Raw genomic sequence first — 26,132 nt, 5'->3', positions numbered from 1 at the left:
GAGGGTCCTCACAAGTATGTAACACACACATGATTGCTAACCAGATAACCTCAGCAGAGAGTGCAGGGCACGTTGTGAGCGTTGCTCTTATGGCACAATTAGAAGTGACAGCTAATACGGTGCTGCCAGCCGTCACCCCCACTGACTGTTGGGTAATCTTTGCCAGGGTAACAGTGACAGACACTCATCACTTCAGACGTGGCCAGTGTGGAAAAAGTTGAAGGGTCAAGAGAAAATGAAGCACAGTGCCCGGGCCAGACGAGCGAGCGAGTAAACAAACACCCACGGAGCTGCTGGAGCTCTGCGGGCGGAGAACATGTCCAGTGACTCAAGAGAACATGAAAAGCACCAGGGGGGATGTTTATTTTTGTCAGCACTGTTAATTCCCCTCTCCCCCTCAATACTGTATCAACAAGACTCCTACGAATAGCCTGCGGCTAGGGCTGCTCAATTAATCGTATTTTAATCGCGATTACGATTATGGGTTGCAACGATTACGAAAACAACGTAATCTAAATAAAACGATAATTTTTTTATTATTACTTTTTTTTTTTTTGGTTTTTCAGTTGAATTATACTTAAAATGTCAGGGTAATCAACTGTTAAAAACATACTGTTCACATTTTTTTCTCCGATAAATGGATGTTTTCAAAGTCAACTAATAATCGCAATTACAATTATTGACCCAAATAATCGAGATTATGATTTTTGCCATAATCGAGCAGCCCTACCTGCGGCAACACAAAAGTGTTGTTAATGATAAGGATTAGTAATGTTTAAGTAGGATGTACGCTGAAGGCCATAAGGACAAAGTGTGAGAACCTGTGAGAACCTGTGAGAACGTAAGGTGTTAAATGAAATGTATGGGTTTGTGGAGCATCTATGTGGCACACAAGGGAGAGGGAAGCATTGATAGCTTGAAAGTTGTAGATTATGTCGTAGTGTTATCGTATTCAAGTAGATACGAAAGAATAGTGCAACATTGACTTCCTGGAGTCCTGTCATCCCAGGAAAAGACTCTAGGAAGTTACTGCGGCAAACCAGGATGTAACCCGGAATTTATCGTTTTACGCACCGCGCTCCCCTCCCTGCAGAGCCTACTGTAAACAACAGGAAGTGCATAAGTAGAGCGAGGAGGGTAATAAGGACCCCCACCACCCTCATGTAGTATGGATGTGCTGTTACATTTCAAACACTGAGAGAATGAGGACGAGCTTCTTCCCACAGGCTTTCAGAGCCTTAAACAATGCAATGCAAACTCTCTCGAAGGAAAATTCACTCAAGGACATTCATGTATATATTAGACTGTAGGCAACATGGAATAATTCCATTCATGTATACACTAAAGCCAATGTATCTGTGCTTTTCAGATTACCTTTAATTCAATCCATGACTTTTAACCAGGTTTACTATTGTGAATATATTTTGCTCACTTTATTATATTCCCTCAAGTTTATTTTTTCTGTATTTTTGCACACTGTTTAGGAGTTTGATGCAACATTTCACTCTAAGTTCTGTATATGTTACCAAAGAAATCTTTAGCCAGATTGCCATTTCCTCCTGTTTTCAGTTGTTATGCTAAGCAGCTGCTGGCTGTAGCTTCATATTTATAGCAGCAACACAAGTGAAATGTATCTTATTCTCTGCAATAAAGCGTAAAAGAGTTTTTCCCTGAAAGTCTTATTATTCCTTCATTAGTGGGCCATTATTGAGTCACACATATTACATTTCATATTATATGACAGCATCAGGACAGAAGCCTTTATAGAAGGTGACTAGAAGAAGGGAAAGACTATGACTCACCAAAGTGCTACAATATTCAGACATCATCAAATGTTCATCAGCACAACAAATAAATAATAGGAAGAAATCATTACGATGGATTTAGAGAGGGTGCTGTTTCCAAACAGTGGTTGGTTATGCAGTATAATTAGCAGTGTGCACGGGGCTATCAATATGAAACTAAAGCAGAATCCAGACAAACTCAATGTGTGGAGAGATTGCGCTGTCATAACAAAGCAAACATCAGTGGGATTACTCCTTTCCCTGGGCGGTGCTACTGTATGTAATTAGATGTGACATTTTGCCTCCCCCACGCTGTTCTGCAGCTGAGTGACTCAAGCAGCCAATCAATCACAGTGTTCACCCATTTCATTACCACAGGTGGCTTTTACTGCTAAAGTCCTGTGACAGATTTCTAATGCACGTACCCAGTTTTAATCAAAAGACACAACTGCTATACATTTTATTTTCTGATGTTCTTTTTGAGCAGTCTTCATATTCATACATTCACACTAATGTAATCACTCTGCAGCAGTTCAGTTCCCCACAGTGGATAAGCAAATAGGCAACTCTTTATCCTGTCAGAATAATTAGGTTGTTTACCTGCCTGTGTTTACAATGCTCGTTAATTAAATAGTAATCTACCCCTCAGTTGGATTTTAATCGAACAGATATTAAAGAGTTAATTTATATGTCCAAACATGTCATTTTGATAGAAGTAAAATGACTTAAATTAAGCATGCCATTACCATCATAGCATTTTAATAATAATAATAAATTATTTTTCTATAGCGCTTTTCTTGAACCCAAGTAAAATTAATTTAAATTTTAAAATGAAAATGTTCACCACACATAAAGACAAGTCCACTAAAGTCCACTTTAGTTGACAAGATGTCCTTACACAACCGCACACCATTACACAATCCTTCTTAGTTTTGTGCTAAACAGAAAGCAGCCATCACACGGGTGGGGGGGGGACCTTGACATTACTTACGTGATTACTTTGGAGGTTTTCCAGTAAGCTCGGGTCATTAAATCCCTCCTCCTCCGATGAGTTGGTGCTGTGGCTGGAAAGAAGAGACAGGAAAGTCAAAAAGACAGAACACACTGGAATACTTAATAACTCTGACACCCAACTGGAACGTCTTGCTGTGATACAAGATTAGTAAAGCACATTTAATTCATTTGCACTGTTGTCAGGGCATACTCCGACATCAACAATGCTTATGACAACGGCCGTTTTTAAGAAAAGTCCAACTATTTAACGTCTCTTCCAAGTACAATAATAGGCATGACATTAGAGTTCCTTCTTTTGGAACCTCAATAGAATATGGTAAAAAAAATTCCAACACATTTTAAGCAAATGCTCTATAATGATGTTGTCCTCACTGTGCAGCCTGCCAAACAAGAGCACACAGTATTCCCGCCCACAACTTGAAGATGAAACTGCAACTAACATCTATCGTTATTCTGTCTCCAGCTGTATGTGACGTATCAAATTGTTAATTTCATCTGGCGAACATGAAACAAAACTATCTTATATGACAAGAAAAGCATCAAATCTAAACCCGGAACCAGGGAATTCCTGAAAAAAATATGGAAGCTATTTACTGCTTATCGGAAATAGTTACTAAATAATATACGTTAATCATCCCAATATTATCTCAGCTCAAGATGAGACCACAATACTGATCTGAAACTGGTGTTGACCAGTACTGTCTGCCAACATTATTGACGTTTGATAAGGAAAGTATCAATGCAGACAGAATGCAAATGCAGGTTCCCCCTGGGTTTTAGTCATATGATGTACAATGCAGGCAGATGCAGGATCATCCTGAAATGGGACATTATTATTTCACGATGCAAAAAGAATCCACAGCCATTTGTGTTCCTCTTTAAATATATATATATATCATTTGCTTTCCCTTCAGTCATTCCCATGAATAACAAATGGTGTTCCCCTACTTTATAAATGAAACAATGCAAGAGGAATTGTGAACTGTACGCAGTTCCTCTTGCATTGTTTCATTTATAAAGTAGGGGAACAACACAGCAGGCTGAATTTCTGGCAGCTAATAAACACCATATTACTCATACAGGAATCAAATCCTAGTAAATCACTGGAAATAAAGTAGTCTCATATTTGTCCCAGAAATTATTTGTGTTATTGGCAAGATGCAAAATAGTTCAATATTTTTCAATCCATTAGGAATAAAGCATAAGAAAATATGATACAATCTTTCATCAAAAACAGAGTCATGCTGAACTGGAACAAGATTTGAGGTTGCAGACATTTTTCATTGAAAAAATAAAAATATGTTTTTTTCTCCATTAAATTGTAACTAGCGGCTCGCTTGCCGTCCAGCAGGGATCGATTAATGATTCTGTGATAAAAAGAGTCCTATAGCTCAGGCAGACAGCAGATTTGTACGTGGCACTGGGGCTTGATGGAAATGTTACCGAGGCTGCCATTAGTCTTTATAATCCCACAGGGTACACTGTTCGGATCCCTAAGAGCCAAACAGCCAGTAATACTTCCATCTACTGAACCGCCGAGAGGTTTGAGAGGAAAGAAATAAAGGAGAAACACAGCAAGGTCATAAACAACAAGGCTGCAGGTGATTTTGCGTTACACCTTTGTAGATTCACTAGAGAAGAGGGAAATGTATCCCACTTTATTAATGCTTTATTAGAATATGTCAAGAAGAAATCAGCAATTAAAGACTGCATTTGCTCCACGTGCGTATTATAAAAATATACTGAGGGAGGATGTTTTTTCTGTATCACAAACTGTGAAATAGCTTTTCTGAATAAAGCATGTTAGCAGCCTTAAAGAGCCCTATACGAATATGAAAGTGAAAACAGACAGGCAGAAAATCTATGGAGTCATTATTATTGTGTATAAGCCTTGTACAGGGAAGGGGGCCCTAAGCTTTCTCCTTCTGCAGCAGGAGCTCAGTAAGTCGATTGTCTTGATAACATTTCTTAGGCTAGGAGCTCGATGTGGAGAGCGGTCAGCTATTGATTATCTGCCAGCACGCAGAGGTCCTGTCACCATGGGAACAAGGGTGCTGGCTGTTCACAGTAAACAGCTGGGGAATGGTTGCTGATCAAACCTGTTGTGCTTTCCTGTAAGAAATACATTTACAACTAACCTGTGTCGAGATGAAAGTGTTTGCTTGGAATGATTAATGACTGTTTTTGTGTTTGTTTTGTAACTATCATCAAGCAACAAACCACTACTTCTCCTTTGTCCTATGTCCCTAAAGTGTTTTGAGTACAAATAAAGCCTTTAACTCAGCAACCTTTAGTATATTTAACAGTTGTTTCAGGGAGAATAAAAAGCAGCCCAAAGAGACATGCCTTCGTGGAAGCTGGCAACTTCCTTTAAAGAAGCAAGATTCAACATTTGTTATAATAGGCACTTACAAATAGGCCACAATCCCCCATGCAGAATGGATGAGACACGCCCATGCTGTTACTGCAGATCTCCACACTGTAGCAGACGCATCTCAGAAAGGACTGTGTGAATGTGTGTGTTTGTACGTGCAAGAGAGAGAATATGTGGGAGTGTAGCTACCACCTCCAAAGTTAGTTTGATGTTAACTGAGAAGGAGAGTGTGCTGCACAGCTTCAGCCTCAACACAACAACCTGCAAAGACTTATACCTGCTAAATGTAGTGCCGGTTAGGATGCCACAAAATGTAACCACTCAGAATCCAATACTTATTCTCATACCGACAGTATATATATATATATATATATATACACACACTGGTATTGAACATTTGTTCTTTCACATCAACAGATATTCACAGTGAATCAAGAGCCACAGTCACATACAACACGTCCAAAGTGTACTCAAAGCACAAAGAGGTACACACATTGAGGTATTGTGTTCAACGTCACGTGTTCCACAAGGCAAGGCAGCACTAATACATCACAGAGGCCAGGAGTGAATACAACTCATTATACACCCATTCATCTTACCAGTCGTCCTCAGCAAAACTACCATCCTCAGCCTCAGGGAAGTGGCTGTTGGAGAAAAGATTTAGCTTGTTGACAAAGACGATTGTTAACATGTGTGAATGAACACACGCCGGGATTGGGTTATGGGTGGATTATGAGTTGGAGGTGTAATGATGTGGTCGGATGCCGGGATAGGCTGAGGTGTTGTAGTTAGTTTGATATCAATGATAATAGCAGATCCTCTAACCATTTATACATACTCTCATGTCTGTATGCTAGGAACTGGTTAGCTTAGCACAAAGACTAGAAACAGATGGAAACAAGCTGAGTTTCAAATCGCACGCTTACATATTATTGAGGCATGACTAGGTATGACGTATGAGTATGTATTGAATCCTGACTGCATAGTATGTGAATTTTATGTATGCAAGAATTTTTGAATGTATACAAGATTAGCAAGAACTTCTGAGTATGAGCTTTCTAAACTTACTAATTATCCAACAGTGGACTGGGAGGCAGACAGTTTTAATAGATTGAAAGAGATTGAATATTTACAAATGGTGACCAGTGACTTGATGATAGAGTTAAGAGGAAAAATGTAATAGAGAAAACATGGACATCGTAAAAAATATTTAATAACTTAAGTTTGCCTCAAAATAATACTGGAAAGTATTTAATTGAGTGGAAGAGGTAACTGAATTACTAATAATTTTGTATTCAACGGTAGCTGGAACTGGTAAGGTCTTGATCCATGCAGTCGTGATACAGATGCGCCATGCGGCTCGAGTTCACTTCATTGTGAATGGTTTCCTGGTTATGGCAGACTTGATTATTAATTTAGTAAGCAGTATGAAGTAGAAACAGATTGAGTATGTAGTTTGCAGCATGGTTGTATGCAGTACTTTAAAATAAGATTTCAGAAAATAGCCTCAAGTGTAAAATACTCCTGTAAAAAATGTCAAAACAACAGCCAGAATAAACTAGAGGAAATGAATGAATATTTGGGAAAAATCATATTATAGTAGAATAGTAAGCTTCCCTCTTCCCTTCATCATCAGGCCACACAGGAGCTACAGCTGCATGAATGTGAGAATACTGTGTTTAATGTCAAGGCCACCAATAACACTGCTATAAAAAAAGGGCATGTTTGAAAGTAAATGTGGTCAGAGTGCACACTGCTCTAAAATGAGGCAACACATTATTTTGACATCTCTGTTCTGGCAGACTAGCTGCAGTGCAGCATTTCGTTAACTGTAAGGAGTGGACGGACCAGGCGATGTGCTCCGCTGAACATTACGGCTCTCCTTTTCATTCCAACTCGCTTTGATTCATGCTGTGAGCCTGTTCACTCCTGTACCTTCAGCAAGGCAACATTTAGGTTGTGTGAATCACCAAAAAAAACATCAGTCTGCGTACGGCCTGCACAGTATTAAACATAAGAATCAACTGCATCCAATGAATAGATTTAACTTGGTTTATTTACCACAACCACTGTAAACATATTTTTCTGAGGTTTGTCACTTGAGTACTTTTTTTAAATCAATAAACTTTATTAACTGACAAACTAATCTAATCTAATCTTCTGCGAGCCTCTCTAACCTAAACGGTATCTCTACTTGGATTTTAGTCTTCGAGCCAGTGGAATTAATTAAAGTTTACACCCTTGGGGTTTGCTTTATTAATTACAGCAGCACTTCATTTTGTGGTGAGGAACACATGCAGGCGGCAGTGTCGGGGGGGCTTTGTGCGTGTGTTGCCGTCATATTACAAGTCATGCCACAAAATAAGTGGCACGTGCCTTTGTTTTGTATTCATTTTAACTCAAATGATATTTTTGGGGCAAAACGATATCCTACTATCATTGAAGTAAAGTCATGTCATTTTAAATCTGTCCTAAATAAATGTAGAAGCATTGCAGTGCATTCATCCTAGAGGTAGAGCTGTTACTGATATGAGAATTAAGGGATGAACGAAGCAAGAACTCCCAACTTTCATAAGTGACATATTTCACGATTAACCTCAGGCAAGCAGACAAGTGCCTTTCGTCAAGTCGAACATCTAAGTGTGCAAACAGAATCAAGCACGCCAAGCTGTTACATACAACACTCATTAATTCACTGTAAGTGTATATCATTAAATATATGTCCGATAAACTGTAAAGCCAAGACCTAATTAAGAACTTACAGAAATAGCGTTGTTTTGGGAACAATGACCCCGCTCACTACAATTATAAATAAGAATATAAATATGATTTTTGGAATAACACCGTTTCAATTGTAATGGTCTCTAATATACTGATTGGTAATAATATGTCATGATTATGGCAGGCAGTGGCTCAGTCAGTAGGGGTTTGGACTGGGAGCCGTAGGGTCGCCGGTTCAAGTCCCTGGGTAGGTCCCAGTTCACCTCCTGCCCTGCCGTGGTGCCCTTGAGCAAGTCACCAGACATCCCCCTTCCCCCCTCACTCCCATTGCTCCCCGGGCACTGTACAATAGCTGCTCCTAGTACTAGACTCCTGGTACTAGGATGGGTTAAATGCAGAGAACAAATGTCACTGTGTGTGCTGTGTGACCATTTAAGAGGGTTTCATCCCTCCCATTCTATGAAGAGAATGACAACTGAATAAAATCAACATTTAGAAATTCTGAAACAGTTTTTTTGAAGACTAAAGTTAAAAATCATAATGAAATTCCAACTCAAACCTGCAAACATGAACATGCCAAGAAACGAATTTGTATATATTCTACGAAGGAAGAGTTAAGTTAATGAAAGCAACTGAATGTATTACATATTAACTGTGGACAGTTTTTGTATCTTACAGTTCCAACTCCAGTTTTCATTAAACCTAGAGAAGGAAGAGGCCAAAATATAGCATCGTCAAAAGGCTCGTCTCATTAGAACCTGCCTTTTTCTCTGCTGCTATGAAACACTCATCCATATTTATCAGTTACATAAGAGGGAGTCCTCGTTTCAAAACATCTCTACTTGGGTGAAGGAGAGAGAGACTGCTGCCTAACTTCAATCTTTGCTGAAAAGGAGTGTCTGGAGTGTGTTGGCCCAATAAAATACCCATTAAAAAAGGCATGAAAAAAGAAACATGGAAAGGAAACAAACAACTCGATACCAAAAATAAGAGCACAGCCTTGGTTCAACAGCAATAGTTTAAAAAAAGAAAGAGATGTCGGCAATACGTTTTCACGAACATTATTCCTACTTAAAATGACTTGTATTTGATCCTTGGATTGACAATGAGAAGTTTAGAATAGCAATCATACCATAATGAGAGCTTTGTCACAGAGAACTCCAGATAAGATTCCCCCATTTGTCCTTCAGCCTGCACTTCATCAATCAAGCTTTTAATTGAATCCTAATGGGATTAATCATGTACTGTCACGCCAGCACTTGCTTTGGTTCTGTGAAGATCTGCTCTCCCACTTGTTTTGCATCCACTGAGACTAATTATCCTAGTACTGAAATACAATGAGAGTATTTCCAAGGGAGAAATAATACCTTAAGGTCTGATTTAGTGAAATGTTTAAAAGTAATAGAATATGGATTTACGTCAGTGGAGCTGAGGGAAAAAGTGAATTTGGTTTAATTCTTATTTTTAGGGCTGTACCCGAATATTCAACTATTCGAATATTCGTTCGTTGACCAACAATTCGGGTTTCAATTTCATTATTCGGATATTCGTTTTTTATTTTATTTTTCTAAATGTATGCTATTAATAAAGGCGAATTGCCATATTCTTATACTATATTTATACTTTTGAATTGCACTGTTAAAATGCGGAAATATATACAATCTCAGCCTGTGATCCTGACATCGCGTTCACTCACAGTCACGAACGCAAACGGCACGCTTCACCTCGCTTCACCTCGTTTCACCCACAAAATGCCGAAGACTTCAGCTGTGTGGGACCATTTTAAATTGGACGACGGTAAGAAGACTATGTGCCAAATATGCGATAAGAAACTGGCCTACCACGGTGGCACAACAACTCTGAAAAGTCACCTGGATGCTGTAAGTAGTAGCCTAGCTTAGCTTAGCTGTTGTCAAGTTGCCACGATGAAGCTGCTTTATCCGCCGTTTAAACAGTAACTTTACACATGATAAAAACGTGCACTTACTTTGCTTGGAATATAGTTGCAAGCAAGCAACCGAATTGTTTTTTCATATTAGTTTTTTTAATTGTATCCGAATAGTGAAAATAATAGGAGTAATGTGGGAACATCTGGGGCTAAGGCATTATTGGCATAAAGTTGAGTAGCTCAGCCTAATAATAACTTGTGTCCATAGCCATCATCATCCTCAACAATACAGCAGACCCTACAGTTACCCTACAGAGGACACATTTAGTTTTAATGTTTGCGAGTACTGAGACAATAAATAAATATAAATCGTAATAGTATGCTCTTTCTGCGCTTCTGCTTAACAGCGTGTTGTCAGGTGTCTCGGGTTCGGAGCGTGTTATGAAACCTTTTTGAAAAAAATATCTTTTTGAAAAAAATGTTATTAAAAAAAAATACATATCTCTCCGCACCGAATATTCGCTGCTGATTACTACCGAATATCCGGAGCCCGAAAAATGGTATTCAGGACAGCCCTACTTATTTTTAGGAGATACTGTAAGCGGCTGTTCTTGTTTCTCACGTCCGTCAAGAGTTCCAGTTCTGTAGGGAAAATGCTTTAACATACAGCCAGTTTTCACAACCACCTCCAACGTGACAAACAATGGACGAAACCCTACGTAGGAGAGAGTAAAGTGCCTTCGCTTCCAAATGTCTGTCCGCCTGTTATTTATAGTTTATGTTGAGAGGAGCACTGATGCAGCTGCTAATGAGAAGGAAAGGGAGGAGAGAGAGACGCCAGCTGCACTGTGATGCACAGTCGGCGTTTAATGAAGGTGATGGGAGAGGCAAGGAATAATCAAAAAGCGAAGAAAGGGGAACGTACCCATAGGCCACACCGGCGACGGTGCACTTCTTGAACTGCATCACGTTGCAGGTCAGGGTCCCCGTCTTGTCAGTGAAAATGTATTTCACCTGTATGGGTAAAAAGAGAGAATACAACTTAATTTATTTCCTTCTAAAAAGGTATTTATAGTGAGAATTGGCATAAAGTGAAGTATTATTTGAGCAGCATAGTGTACCTGGCCTAGTTCTTCATTCAGGTTAGAGGTGCGAGCCTGGGCCGGTGTGTTGGTGGGCTCATAAAGCATATCGGTGTCCTTAGAGCAAATCACAAAGACATTGAAATGCACAGTAGCAGTACAGTACATAAAAGCAGACATTTTTTTAAAAACAGCAACAGTCCCCACAATCTGTTTTCCCCTGCAGAAAATGCAAGAACTGCCCTTAATGTTGCCAAGAAATTCCTTGCTATGACTTTAATTTAACATTTAATGAATAAAGGAGACCCAAAATAACTTTGTGCAAAAAAAAAACCTCAGCAGATATATTTGGTGGGCTGACCTAGTTGCGAAAGATATAAGACCAAAGATATTCTAGGTGCTCACTCAGATGTTTCACGTCAGTCAGGTTTCAGAGTGTTCCTGCTTTTGTGCATGCTGCTTACAAAAGTGACTTTTTAATGCATGCCTCTATGTTTGCATGAATGTTAACATAGACATGCCTGTAAACATGTGAGTGCTTCTATATGATAGTTTACTTAAGTTACAATACAGACTATAGCTTTAACTCACCCAGTTGATGAAAAAGGCTTGGATGAACTTGATAACCTCCAGTGTGACCAGGAGACTGATGGGAATCAGGTTGTTGAAGAGGATGATAAAGGTGAGGAAGTTAAGGCCAAAGTTAGCCGCTCCGCCATCTATCAAAGGACGAGTTTTGGACAAAGGGAAGTGATACACGGGAGACTCATCAGTGCTGGTCCATTCATATCAGTTAGTTCAATGAAAAGGCCCAAAGCTACTTCCAGCCAATGATCGACATTATCCCAATCCACAGAATGTTTCGGGCTAACATCGTGCATTAGCTGGAATTAGCCATTTCTTCCACCCAACCTCATCTTCTTACGACTCGACCGAATAACAGTCCAATTTAATGTCCTGAAGATTCAAAGTAGCGTACAGGGATTGAAGTATTTCTAATGTCATTAGTGTCACAGCAGCAGCCTTGGCATCCAGCATGATCCAGGCAATGAATTCCACAAAGCACTATGCAAAATGATGCTGGTCCCCCCCAATGCCCCAAACAATTGGCAATGATCAACATGTAACCCCACTGACATCAAACATGAAAACAGGAGGGATGTGATTTACCTTTCCTCAGCTTGCAGGAGGTGCAAATGTTACTTTCCTCAACCCAAGCCTTGATCTTAGCAATGTGGTTGAGAGGGACAGCCCTTCCCCATGACAGAACGATTGCAAAACAAAAAACTGGATGGCAGAATGGAAGCTACTGCTACTGGTACAACGACACACATAGGAGGGAGTACTTTTTCAGAAGTGGGGAGGAAGACAAACATATTGGATGCTCTCAAGACAAAGGAGGGAGATTCAGTCCATAGCACATTCTCAACCAACAAGGAGTGGAAAAGAGGGGGTGGATTATGCCAGCAAAAAAGTTTGGGTGTTAATGAAGATCACTACGTCACCTCCTGTCGCTAAATTCTAGTAGCCAGCTTGTTATTTGATGTTAGGCAAGATTTGTGAGGTCAGATGAGACAGGGATACTGCGTGGGATCAGTAGAGAGCCATTAAGATAAATAGAAATCAAAGCAAACCAGGACATGCACAAGTCACAAAAGTGCAAAAGTGCACCTGATGTCGTCTCTTAAATATATGTCACTGTAATGTAAGAGCAAAATGAATATATAAGATTTTCTAACCAACATTACAATACTTTTGTAACTAATTCACAGTACCGTAGTTTGGACTGTAAATTGTTATGGTTTCATTAACCGGGAAGAATTTGTTTTCTGTTTGGTGTGACACATGTACATTACAGTGAGAATACCACACCACCTCAACAAAAGAAACGTTACCATGCCGTCGGTTGAGACATCAGCAGTTTAAAACAGAGATAGTCAGCATAAAGTCAATGATATGGTGATAAATGCACAACTACCTAGAAAAAACTGTAGCAGGTGGCACGAATGCATAACAAATGAACATTCATCATTTTTGCCCTCAATCTGCATGGAGTTTAGTTGTCACTATGTATAGGCTTAATGCCGGGGATGACCTGTGTCAGCACTCTGCAGCGGGTCAAAGTCAAATGAATTACTCACGGGGCGTGCATAATCGCAGGCCTGTGTGACATACAAGCTTGGTGACGCGCAGCGGGCTAACGTTGACTCTTCTGTTCCTGTCTGCTTCCAAATGTTGGTAAGTGAGTGAAATTAGAGCAATTTAGTGATTAAAGTAAATATGATGTTTAAGATTTGACAATCTCCCCACCTCTCTCTTTTGTCACTGGTTGGATAATGTGCACTGGACAGAGTCTCAACAACTCCTTATGGAAGTACAATCAGTCTCAAGATGGAGGCCTGCCTTATGACTTACACTCCCCTCATCAGAGTCTTAGAGGGAGTTTAAGATGTGGGTTTTAATGCCACTGAGGACAATGTTAAAACCCTTTACGAGACCAATAGAAGCCAATGCAACATTCCGTAGAAAGGGACAGTGTAAGTCGTAGTGCAAGCTGAAATTGACCAGGGCACAACCTCTCCTACACAGGCCTATCGGGGTACAGAGTAATGGCCAGAGTGTCACGATAAGCACTTTGCACACCAGGTTCAGAGCTTCACCACAACAGACATACTGCAACAGAAACCGAGCAGCCCATGTATTTAGTTTTGTGTAAATAGTATCTTGAAATTGTATGGAATTGTCTGGCGAATTCATGTTAAACTAAACAGGTTTTCACCTCTCCGCCTCACTCTCCCTCTCTGTCTGTCTGTCTGTCATTAGAAAACTCCACACAAGAAAAGGCAGCGACAGAGGCATTTAGAAAATGTCAGCTCTTGCCCCTTGGGTTGCACCACATGATGTGTTCGAGCAATAAACACGTATAAGCCTCCTGCTAGGAAAAGCTTCCCGAGTACCTCATCTCCCTGGCAGTAAAAGTAAATGTTGCTATTCATTTCTCGGAAATTAAGGGGGAAAAAAAATAAGATGAGGGTCTGAAGCTTGGAAACTGCAAAGTGTTTAACGTGGCACAAAAGAATGGAGGAAAAGTGAGACACTGTTTGCATCAGGCACTGAAAATAACTAGACGAAGGTATAAGAGAGCTGGAGGGGAAAAACCTATTGTTGGATCCCTGGTATGTGCTTGTCCGTGGCATGGGCCCATACAAAGTAGGGCAACCATATAGGGGGCGAGGGTAGGGGGCTTCATTTGCTTAGCAAAGGCAGAGCTTCAGTAAGGGGTTAGTAAGGGAGGGTCATTCACGGATGGCCAAGGCTTTTAAATGGTTGTTACCTGGAGCTGTTAAAAAAACGACAACAAAGAAAACAACAAAATCAAACAGAACATTAGAAAGGAACAAAAAAGTACAGCAGCGCAGTGATATTCAACCATTTCTGTTTTCACTCATTCACAACACATCTATGCATGTCACAGCTGTCTTTTCTCAGTTAACAGGGAATTCACTTATTCCCCACATTGCCACATATTTCACTTGTAATGCGAAACATAGTTTAACTGAGGCAACATAAAAACGACACAACACATACCAGCATTTAGGAACTTAAAATGACAAAGGAATAAGCTGATATGGACAAGTGAGACAAATTATGTGGAGTAAGAGCAGCAGCGTGGGCTGTGGAGACTCTTACAGTTGAGATCCATGTACCAGGCATCGTTGCCGTACTGGTACTTCCAGATGGTCTGGCCGATGGAGCAGAGCAGAGAGATGGCCAGCAGGCAGCCGAACAGCACCAGGATCTGGAAGTTGGTGATACGCTCCACGTTGGACAGCTTCAGAGGAGGCCGAGTGGAATTCTGGGTAATATATGACAATTGAGTTATGTTAAAAGAATATCATAATAATTAAGAAGTAAAACCGATGGTGATGTTCTCTACATCGGCTTTCAAAACAACGCGAGATAAAGTGAGGTAAGGTGACCGCTTTTAACACAGTGATTAGGAACATGACATTTTTGGTGGTGACGCACATGCATTGTAGCGTGGTTTTTAAGTATTTATTTGCACAAAATAAGTAAGTCCGCACCAAAATGATGAACAATGAATAACATTAAGAATACAGCAGTTCACCAGACTGAGCTTTGTCAGGTTAATTCATCTTTAACCCTAATATGACCCTCACAAAGCTTTACAGTACCTGCATGAGCTTGGTGTCATGTCCGGTGTAGACCACCACACCGTGCACCCACTGAGTGTTCCTCAGCTGGGCTCCTCTCAGTAAGATCTGGTCTGGACCCAGTGGGATTGTACTGCAGTAAAGAAACACAGCATTGTCATTAGTACACAGAGAAATAAGCTCATACAAGTTGGTCTGATGGTAAAGACATTAATAATGACAATTCATTATCTTATTTTTGCAAGACAACAAACAACAAGCCTTCCAATATGACCTTAAATCAATGAGTGCTGACCTTACATACGATCACTGCTTTTACATAAACCTTTCTGAATCCTTACTGATGAATATGCCATTTCTAAAAAATAATAAAAATTGTATCACCAAAGAATCTATACTGACAGATATTACACAACAACGTGTGTTGTGATGCTGTGAAAGACTTGTTATTGTCCATTATATTTATAGACACAGTCAGCATTACAAATGTGTCACCCAATTACAATTAAAATGCATTTTCTCATTTAGAGTATAACTCTTAATTATACATTTGAATCTGTGTGTACATGTAGTAATTGGAAAAAAGTATTTGAAAAAGATTTCCAATCAATATGAAAACACAGCTCATCAAAGGATACACAAAGTGCTCCTGGTAACAATGCCCTTTCAGAAAAGTGTCCCAAACTCCTTGAATGGAGCCATCAATAATAAAAGCAGGCATACAGCAAATTACTCATTTTCAGTACAATGGAAAATCCTCAAAATAAATATCTCACTACATTACACTGAGGCAGGTGCTTTCATTTGTTTAGCAGACATACTAAAGAATCCCTTAAACCTCATAATGCGCGCTCTGCTCCTGGCTAATGGTTTATTGAGTTGGTAAGAGGGGCAGAGAGCCAGGCATGGAGCTCTGCGACTGGGCCCACCTGTGTCCTTCGAGGCGGAGGTTCCCAACAAACTCGTACAGATGACGGTTCGGGCTCTCACACTCCATTTTCCCAGAGAGACGCATCAGGCTTTCAATGTCCCGTATGTCTGAGGTCACTCGGAGACCCTGTTGAAGTAATTAGAGCAGTGTTTTCATTTTTAATCAATGTGTGTATCGTTAACTTCTCAGAATATAACACTTCTTCCTCATTGTAGGGGCAGTAACTTGTATGAGAAATAAGAAAATAGACAATCACCTGTCGGATTTTAAGGTTTGTTTCTCCATCCAGGTTAGATGTTTCAATGTAGCACATTCCCTGTGGTTCACTGTAGAGGAGGGAGAGGATATAGACACTTGGAGTAGTGATACAAGATGAGTGCTGCTATTTATTCAAATATTACAATATATCTATCCTTAGCTGTTCAAAATGATCTATATAATATTGTATCAATATAATAAACTACTGATTATTTAACAATCATAACTTCTCACTTTCACTTTTAATTTCAGCTGAATTTCAACAGAATATTTATATAAGACTAGATTACTGCAAGCAAAGATGCTGCATGTCAGCCTGAAGGCCACTCAGGTACAAAAAGCAGAAGTTACCCACTTAATGTACACTAAATACAAGATTAAAGAAATGATTAGCTGCTACCCTAGAGGTGAACCGTCTTAAATACACTGCTAAGGGACAGGAAGAGGGGACGGTGCCAGAGGAGGGATTTGTCAGCGAGGAAGCATGCCGAGCACAACAAATGGCCTCTGACAGACTCTGGGCACGGGGACAGAGAGGGAGAGCATAACGGTGCTTAAGGTGAGCTGGGCCTCTGGTTAGCTGCTCTCTTTATAGAGTGATTTATTCATACCCAAGGCTGGTCCAAACACAAGCAGGGTGAAAAGGAAAAGGAAAAGGAGATCTGGACACTGAAGCCCTACTGCAGTCAATAAGAGGTTTGGAATCAGGCCCTATTACCCATGAAACGAGAGCTTTGTTTCATGTAAATGAGCAGAAGTCTGAAGCCATGGCCAGGAAATGAATTATAAATCTACTTTGAATTCAAAGACTATTTTCAACTTCATATCTTGTAAAGTGACAACATGCATACTGTCACATGAGAACACAAAATGACTTTGTTGCATGCAGGGTGCCATACAAGCCATGCAAAGGGTAAGAATGTGGAAAATCTGTTCACACTCAATAAAAAGGATGTGAAAAAAGGATGTGAAAAAAGGAGCATGAACTTCTGTGTCGTAATACTAGAGGTCTCCATTCACTCTGAGCACACACATTAAAAAGGGTCTACTGTGGTTGGGTCTTTTAAGAATACAACATAATAAAATGGCTATATAAACCAACACTAGTATGGCTGCCAAACCACGATGTAGAGGAAAAGTAGAAACAAGGGAAGGAACACTCATTGACTGTGGCACTGTGACAATATCTGGTTGTTGCCAGAATGACAACGGGTTCTTTCTTTCCTCTAGTCTGTAAAATAAAGTGTATTTTATAGAGAGAAGCGCGAAGATGTCTCGTCACACTTGGTACACACACTCCCCATCTCTCCCATGACTGTGAATGTTGTGAATGTTGCTGGTTTTCTGACCTGGACGACAGTATGACGAGGTCAGCCGGCAGGTGATCCCCGTTTGAAGCTCTGAGTACTTCCCCAACGGCCACCTGATTTGACCAACCACGCACCAGCAGGGGGCGAGAGAGGAGGTGGGGCAGTTGTTCCACAGGGGNGGGGGGGGGGGGTAAGAAAGAAAGAAAGATATCTTAAGAAATTTACATTTGACATTCTCTTAAAGAGGGATAAAGAATCGATGTTAGTTTAATAGCAGGACCAAATCTTTTTTTGAAAAGGTGAAGGAGGTAGGTGTGTTGACATGTCTGATCCATCCTAATTCAATATCACATTACCAGCCTCCCACCTAGAGAAATTATGGTTGTCACAACAAGATACGAAAGTACAATTAGTGGAATGAAAAAGTTGTGTATAACGAAAGGTTCTGATTTTAGTTCCCATGCAGGATTGTAGACACTTGGCTCGTTTTATGGTCCAACCATCACTTCTTAAGGAAGAGCTGAGAGAGCAAGGGCAAGAGAAGAAGGGCGGAGTTTCCACAGTGTGGCATTAGGTTGGACTCCTATACCTGGACGACACATTGACAGCATCCGCAGGAACTAAATCACCGCCATTTACTTTAATAATATTGCCCACTTCAACCTGTGAAAATAAATTGGTTACTGCTGTGCACTGCCTATACAACTGCAAAAAACACACAGCTGGTGAGAGAAATGTAAGGCAGTGAACAAAGTACAAACACCGCAGGAGTCTTCTTTAAGTTAATGATCAACCTTGCATAACAGGTGCAAGCACTTAGCATACAACTACAGGCTCACCAATGCTATACAAGATGTCTGTTATATTCCTACATGTATAAGGTAACATTTAACATCTATTAACTATTAAGCGTCTTTGAGTTGTGAAAAGCGCTATATAAATAAAAAGTATTATTATTATTATGAAGAATTGTGCATGAACAATCTCAGATGAATGGCAGCAGTGACATGCTGAATAATGACATAACTGAAGATCAAAGAGAAGGACATCATAATGTGTTTTGTCAAAAATAAGTGAGCTTACGCAGGAAGGACCTGTGTAAAAAACTCATCTGAGTTATCATGTCACTCAAATCAAATTTACAATGCAAGTTTATAAAAGCAGGGAGTACAAACGTTATGAACAATAATTAAACATCTTGTTTTCTACAATGTAAAAATGTAATACAGCTGAAAAATAGGGTAACATGAAATCATCACTATCATCTAATAATGAATTATGATGTAGGTGTTTGTTGAAGACTAAACAGAAGAGAGATCATGTTGGCATCATTCAAGCTGCCCTGAAAGGAACTTGGAGAAGTTTGGGAGAGAAGCTGCTTTTACAATATGCATGATGAAGATGTAAAACACTTTCATTATTTAAAGCTACCCTTTTTAGAGAGTAGTTCTGTATATATAAAGACGAGGAACATTCACATTCCAGCAAGAAACTCCCTGATTTTCTCCTTGCATGAACCAAGTCAATGCATCAATACTTTATTGTGTTAGTTACAGAAACCCTGCGTCATTGCCTCTGATGCTAAAAAGTTCTATTTAAAACAGTTAAGATTCAATTACTGTAACAATGAATACCCCCTAAACCTCATTATGTAGCATTTATCATGGACTGCAGCCTATATCTCATTTGATTTTATTATAGCATGCTGAATTGTGTATTAAAGGGCCCATGTCATGCTTTTCTGGTTAGTACCCGTCCACTTGTGTTTTCTGTAGCTTTTTATGCATGTAAACGGTCTGCAGAGTCAAAAACCCTCAAAGTACACCCTGTAGCGAGTAAAACTCTAACACAGAAAAGACCTGTCTATGCTGCCCCAGAACGCCTCGTTGGAGATTTCTCTTTTTTCATTGTTTACTTCTTGGGTATAGTGACGTATTTCGGGTATAGTGACGTCCGCTGTTACGTTTGATGATCAGTAGAAACGGCCATGACATGGGACCTTTAATATGTGATGTAGTGCTCATGTTCTATTTTGTATTCATCTTGATGTATGACATATTTTTGCTTTTATAAAATAGTGCGATTTCCAGTCAAGCTTTGGAGCTAGCAACATGTTTACACAGACACCACATCTCCTGCTGTTCAGTTAGTTGTCAAGAACAAATCAACAAATGCTTCATGTAATGTTTTTTTTCTTTTTTCTGCTGTCTCATATCCTCGACAGCAGAAAGGGAAATGAATCTTATATTTCACTGCCACAGGCTGATTGCACCCTCTGGATGAAGCAATATTTCTGTAATGCCTGGTGTTTTTTTCCTTCTAAAATTATTTCATTATGGGGAGAACGAGGAAGCTTGTCTTTGTCCTCTAGCAACGCCTCCTAATCACAACGCCCACATGGGAACGAGGGGTTAATTGGCGGCTGGATATTAAAGGGGTCAGGGGGGAGGTGTTTGCACATGTGTGTGTACAGTATGTGTACACTCATTTTCTCTAATTGACAACAGCACACTAGATGGAAAATGTGCTCGAGATGAGAAACATGTGGGCTGGTGAAATTGACCATTAGTGACACATTGTGGGTAAATACCTTCTCCCAGTGCACGATCTCCCAGGCACCGTTCCTCAGAACTGTGGTGAGAAAAGAGAGAGAGAGAGAGAGAGAGAGAGAGAGAGAGAAAGAGAGAGAGAGAAAGTTACAGCAAGAGACAAAGAGGGCAAGGAAAATGAGAGGCATGGTCCAGTGAGAGATCAGATTTATGAAGGATTGAAGGAGAACTAGTAAACCAACAATACACAGGTTTTTATATTACATATATATATAAATATAAAAGAAGAAAATGTTTTCAATACCTTGACATTCCTTTCTGTTGACAATACCATCAGCATTGTGTCGTTTCTGTAAGGAAAAAAAACACAATTTATCCTCTAATATACATGAAATAAAAAAGCAACAACAAACATACAATTGAGCTGAAACAACAAGAAAATAATCAGAAAAAGACCAACAGCTTTATGTTAATAAAAGCCTCAACGTATCCACCTTTTAAAGAAGACAAGGCCTCTTTAAAGGCTGACACCACAGCACCACGTACTACGAAGTGGAAAGAGGAAGTCTAACGAAAAGTAACACTTCTCACTGACTGCCGAGTTATGTGAACACTCTTAGAAGGACTATACGGTCCATTTCCACAGACTCACATTATGCAGTAAAACATTTGAGTAATGCCGTTGTCCAATCACTCCTACAGTACCATGATAGCATGTCGTGGCCCAGCTAGAACCCCCAATCATCTTAAACATGTTCATGCCCTAATCTGCCCTTTATAACAAAAAATGGTATTCACTGTTGCTGTGCGATATTCAATTTATCAGATCTTTCACAGGAACAAACAGCATTCAATAATATGACATAATATATACAGTATATCTCAAAAGGCTCGCAACATGGTCAACAACAGGTCACCAAACTGAAAGAGCATTCATTTGCTGGAACCACATGCAAACATATGCGTGTGTGGAAAATGAAGTGGTCCTTGATCATAGCTGTCAACAACAATTTAAATGCAAAACATTATGATAAATATATTCAGGCCTTTCAGTCTGTTGGCCATTTTGAGATGTGTATATATAATGAGATGTTTATTAATGGTGTTTGTGCTGCAAGAAGGATTGATCAAAACTCTGCACAGCAACAGTCAACAAAAGGAGCCCAGCGATGTAGCTTTTTAACATGACACTTCAGCTTACAATGAAACTTCTTTCACTGCTGTAGATAAAGTTCAAATGGAACATCTACAATTCAACACAATGGAGCAAACTCCATCTGCGGATGAAGATCACGTGGTTAGATCAAAAGCCTCAGAATTGTTATTAAAATGGATCATGTGGTCTGATCATTTTTCCATTTAGCTTTACTGGACTACCAAATACATTAAGCTATTAAGTTACAGTTCATTTGAAAGATAAGGATGTTGCGGATGTGGAACTAATGCCAACAACTTTGGAAGGAGATGTGAATAAATGTGTGACTACATTTTATTCTCTTTGCTTTTTAAACACTGTTTTTAAATGTCAGTTTATAATGTGTTTCTGCTGCAATATTTCTTAATGCCTCTCATTTTTGTAAAGCATATTGAATTGCCTTGTGTTGAAAGGTGCTACTTTATACAAATACACTTGCCTTGCCTTACATGTCCTTTCTACCACACACTGCATAGAAAATATGTTCTTGTCATCCATAATTGTCTGTCAAGTGGTATATTCGATGTCCACGTAAATACTAACATCACCCTATAGGTGCTGTTTGAGACTTCATCTTAAAACTACTCAGCATAATGTCCCTCGCGTCTCTCTTGTTTGTTGAACGGTCATGCAATCAACTGTGACTCCAACAGCTGATTCCAAGGGACAGCTTGTCAACTAGCATCACGCTGAGTAATAATGTGTTGCTGAGTCCGTCTCATATAAATAATCACATGTGCTGCTGTACTTGATTAGTGAGGAGAGGACGTATCTACTCATGTCCGCGCTAATAATCTGTTTGCTTTGAAGATCCATTCAAATGTAGTCTAATTGTAAGGCAATTTGAGGCTAATGTGGGGAATTTGGCACACTGTGCTGTGCTTTTCAAGAGGGGAAAAAGTGTTCTTGTTGACTACTACAAAACAGAGCAGCTGAAGTGGGATGCATCAATACAAAGCTGTTACGGCTGGACGGCGAGGGGGGAAACAGGAAAACAAAGACAGATCTAGACAGGACAAAATAAAACACAGACAGATCGTGACACAAAGCTGTTAATGGAGCACTGTATTAACAGATTACTCCAAGGAGCTGTGGACTGTCACAAAAACATTAATGCCCACAACTTTGTAATATCTTCAACATTTCAAATTGCACACTGATTCAGTTGAATGCAATAATTGGTTTTCTGATCATGAAACACAATATATATATAAACAGTTTGTTCAATGGAGGCGCACACTGAATTAATCATCTAACAAGTGCATGTTTTTATTCCTAATCCCCCTTCTCCTGTTCTGTAGCTTATTCATTTCTTTTGATAACCCCCTCTCTTTCTGGGAAGTTGACATCAGTCCTTTCCTTAGAAGCCTTTTTCTTTTCCTACACCAGTAGATGATGTTGTTTCTTCAACACTCCTCTGAACTCCAGCCTACATTCCTGCATGCAGATGTCTTTGGCGATCATCTTGTTTCATTACATCATCATATCTGGAATCCTTCAATTTTGACCCAAAAATATGAAGCATTTAAAAAAAGGCGTGTTCTTTCCTGAACACACTGCTGTTAATGTTCCATTATTTGTGCTTCTCATGATGAATACAAACACAAGAAAAGACATCACTATACTCTATATATAACTTATATATATATATTATGAAATACTCTGATCCCTTAAGCTGTATCTGCTCTTTAGGATTTGTCCACTTTGAAGTCTCCTCTATAGATATTATACTTCATTTCCTCTCTGTCGTCCATTAACAGACTTCTTTTCAGGCTCCAGTTGGATCAAATGGTTCTTAGTATCCCTGCAGCATTCTGTAGCGTCTAATGAATTGTCTGGCTGCATCTGTGGCGTCAGACTTTTACCAGCTGCACTATGCCCAGAAAACAAGTTTGCTGGTAGAGACCTTTATAAAGCTCATTCATCATCTCCTGTCAGCTCATTTCATTCACCCGCACAATATCTCTTCTGGCGATATGGACCGTCCTCTATTCATAAATGTATAGTAAGAGAGAAATGTATTTATATACCTTACTCCACAACTTTTCCTGCCTCTCACATATTCCCTCTCTGCCTCTCTCGCACCTTCTGTCCCAATGGACAAGAAGAAAAGGCAGATGTGCTGTATTTAGATGATGGTGTAATCACAGTGCAGTGGAGGCGGGTGAGTAGCATGTAGAGGTTATGCGTAAATCCTGCAGTATAAGGCCTGTGTAGACTTCAGCTATAGAGGGGGAAATCAGAAAAGGCTCGAGCATCTGCAATGTTACCTTGATTAACCTGCTCATATGGCTTACTAATGTGACGCAGTAGTGGAAACTTAACTGCTGTTTTCATTTCAATTTGACTGGAAACTTAACAGCAGAGGCAGCCGGCAACAAGGTGAGATATGTGCTGTGCAGCGTGTGTCCATAGTGCATGATTCATGAAGTTAGGGGTCGATGTTGCCCTGTCAGGTCAACTTGTGAGGGACAGCGCAGTACAGGGAACAGACGTGTGCAGGTGACCTTCAGCAATACAGACGGAGTCATCACCGCTTTGTTCCAATGTTTTTCACAACAGGCCGAGAGAGAAAGTGCTGCGCTGGTTCCTTCAGCACGAGATGGAGGCTAATAGTATAGAGTAACAGCCCGCTGGGACCTGCATGTTTGATCGCATTACAGGGTCACTGCAATACAGTACGATGCAACGATGCCTCACTTAGTTTGAAAGGGCTTGAGTGGATTACTTGCCAACAGAGACACAAACATACTCTAACTTCCCAGCAATGAAGAATTCATACAATGTTACTGAAATCCCTCTATCGTGCTTAAATAAATTGCATAACCTATTTATTTTTTAAGCATCTGTTCAATAGTTCCGATATGCTCAAGGGCAGAGAGTTGTATTGTTTTGTTAGTAATAACTGCCTTTGTGCCTGAGCGTTCAGTATGTAGGTTAATTAACTGAATGAAAACTGCGGGTGCAGTTGGCACAGCTGTGACCTCGGAAATGTATGTGTGTGCGCCTCTCTCTGTGTGATAATGTGTCTATATGTTGGGGAGTTCCCTGCTGTGGTCATATAACCATCATGCCTCCTCTCTGCTGCAGCACTCAGAGGACAATCTGTACAGCGTGACACAAAGAGAAAGCCCTCACTCTCTAAAGAGGGACATCCATTCAACTGAGAACTAGTAACCTACTATCCTTATTAAGTAAAGTAATATAGGGATTTCTGCTCCAAGAAAGCCAGACTATTCAGTGGGCCATTCTTGAACAACTGCAGAACCTCAGGTATGTCCAGGACAACATTACATGTTTTTTATATAATGCCAATCAGCCTAAAGAGGGATCTTTCGACATGGGGAAACGCACACCAACACTAGTGTCTAATGATAAAAAATATATATATAAAACTAGTTTCGAATCATATCTGAGTTTTATCTTACCAGATCCTCAATGAACTCCTTCACAGCAGCCACCACCAGGATGAAGAGCAGCGGCACCAGTGTGGTCCAGCGACCAGTGGGAGACACATCTGGGATTTGCTACATGAAGAAAAAAAAGTGTTCAAAGGAAATAGTGTTCCCTTTCCCTCCTCAACAACATATTTAACCTGAATTACATGACAGGTCATACCAGCTTTTTTGGAAGTTTAACTTGAATTTAAGATTTAAAATGTATATGCAAACTCCAAATAGGTATATTTAGCAGCTTTCTCATTACTATTATAATGCCCCTCTCCCCAATGAATGTTTAATGATTTGGCTATTTTAAGTCTCTCAAAATGAACAGTTAAACATCAGCGTGATTAAAGCCGAGTGAGGGCCACAGGAGATCGTCACTGTTATACATCCCGAAGGAAAGTTGAAGGAGATAGATCTTTTGTCTCCCTCATCTGCATAGATGTTTTATTCAAGGTCGCAGCATCGACAAGGTAGGTAATGAAGATTCACACTGGCTGCTTTTCAAAGCAGCTTCTTCAAGGTCACTGGATAGAAACCTTTCCCATCTTCAAAGCTCTCATTAACAGAGGGTAGTCTTTCAACACGGATATAGGTAAAGACAGACTCTCAGTTCTATGCAGTGTTCCGTCTCCATTTTTTCGATCTTTTCTGCAAAGCTTTGAAAACACCTGAGACATGGATTTGAATCGTGTAGCAATGATTGGTGGTTATTCAGTGTTCTTAACAGGGATTAATGTTAAACCTACAGTGTGCAGGAAAACTACTGCAAACTTCCTCAAGGATAGGAAGTCTTTGTTGTGCTGGTATCAAATTAAAAACAGTGCCAAGATCTGTGGCTGCTTTTTGGAGAGTAATCAAATCACGAGCAGAGCCAACGATCAGCCTGACACTGAAGCTCTCTGCCCAAGACGGAGAGGCTTATTTCTTAAACAGAGGAAGACTTTCACATCACCCCTGCTTTTCCTTCCTTAGGCTCCACGTCAGTTTGACAATTGGAACTCGTTGTATTCTTTTTCTACTGCAGTGTATTGGTAATGGTACAGTGAGGGAATAAAATACGGTGCAGTGTCATCCACGGTACCCCATTCATTTCAAAGACATTATGTTATACATTATGTCAAGACATGTCAAAAACAAGTGTATCTTTCAATGTCATAGAAGCACACACAGTATTACATGTATTATTCATCATGAGGATATACAGCACATTTTCAAGATTTATTGTCATAACATTGAACAACTACGATGTAATTATGTAATGTATGAAAACTTAGATGGGAGGTTCCTCAACAGTGCAATTTTATAAAGTGCTCTGTGTGTGTGTGTGTCTGTGTGTGTGTGTGTGTGTGTGTGTGTGTGTGTGTGTGTGTGTGTGTGTGTGTGTGTGTGTATTAATGTACTTTCT

The 26,132-nt window shown here is 39.9% G+C and overlaps 1 protein-coding gene across 4 annotated transcripts in view; it reads right to left on the bottom strand.

Annotated features, from left to right (window-relative positions):
- The window catches only part of atp8a1 (ATPase phospholipid transporting 8A1), a 119,547-nt gene that overhangs the window by 56,021 nt on the left and 37,394 nt on the right, over positions 1-26,132 (bottom strand). The window contains exons 4-17 of one of the 4 annotated variants that reach the window (XM_010784558.1): positions 24,710-24,808; positions 20,391-20,436; positions 20,128-20,168; positions 17,577-17,650; positions 16,226-16,295; positions 15,968-16,095; positions 15,060-15,171; positions 14,554-14,719; positions 14,198-14,203; positions 11,455-11,582; positions 10,903-10,980; positions 10,707-10,795; positions 5,772-5,816; positions 2,776-2,848 (exon numbers count right to left, since the gene is read on the bottom strand). In XM_010784558.1, the coding sequence (XP_010782860.1) occupies positions 2,776-2,848; positions 5,772-5,816; positions 10,707-10,795; positions 10,903-10,980; positions 11,455-11,582; positions 14,198-14,203; positions 14,554-14,719; positions 15,060-15,171; positions 15,968-16,095; positions 16,226-16,295; positions 17,577-17,650; positions 20,128-20,168; positions 20,391-20,436; positions 24,710-24,808 (1,155 nt within the window). The remainder of the gene's footprint in view (positions 1-2,775; positions 2,849-5,771; positions 5,817-10,706; positions 10,796-10,902; positions 10,981-11,454; positions 11,583-14,197; positions 14,204-14,553; positions 14,720-15,059; positions 15,172-15,967; positions 16,096-16,225; positions 16,296-17,576; positions 17,651-20,127; positions 20,169-20,390; positions 20,437-24,709; positions 24,809-26,132) is intronic. The other 3 variants (XM_010784560.1, XM_010784559.1, XM_010784562.1) reach the window with 3 other exon arrangements.

The sequence above is a fragment of the Notothenia coriiceps genome, unplaced genomic scaffold (assembly GCF_000735185.1).
Source record: "Notothenia coriiceps isolate Sejong01 unplaced genomic scaffold, NC01 NC01_scaffold00026422, whole genome shotgun sequence".
NCBI lineage: Eukaryota > Metazoa > Chordata > Actinopteri > Perciformes > Nototheniidae > Notothenia > Notothenia coriiceps.
The sequence above is the reverse complement of the archived record's forward strand: the minus strand, read 5'-3'. Positions and strand labels throughout refer to the sequence as shown.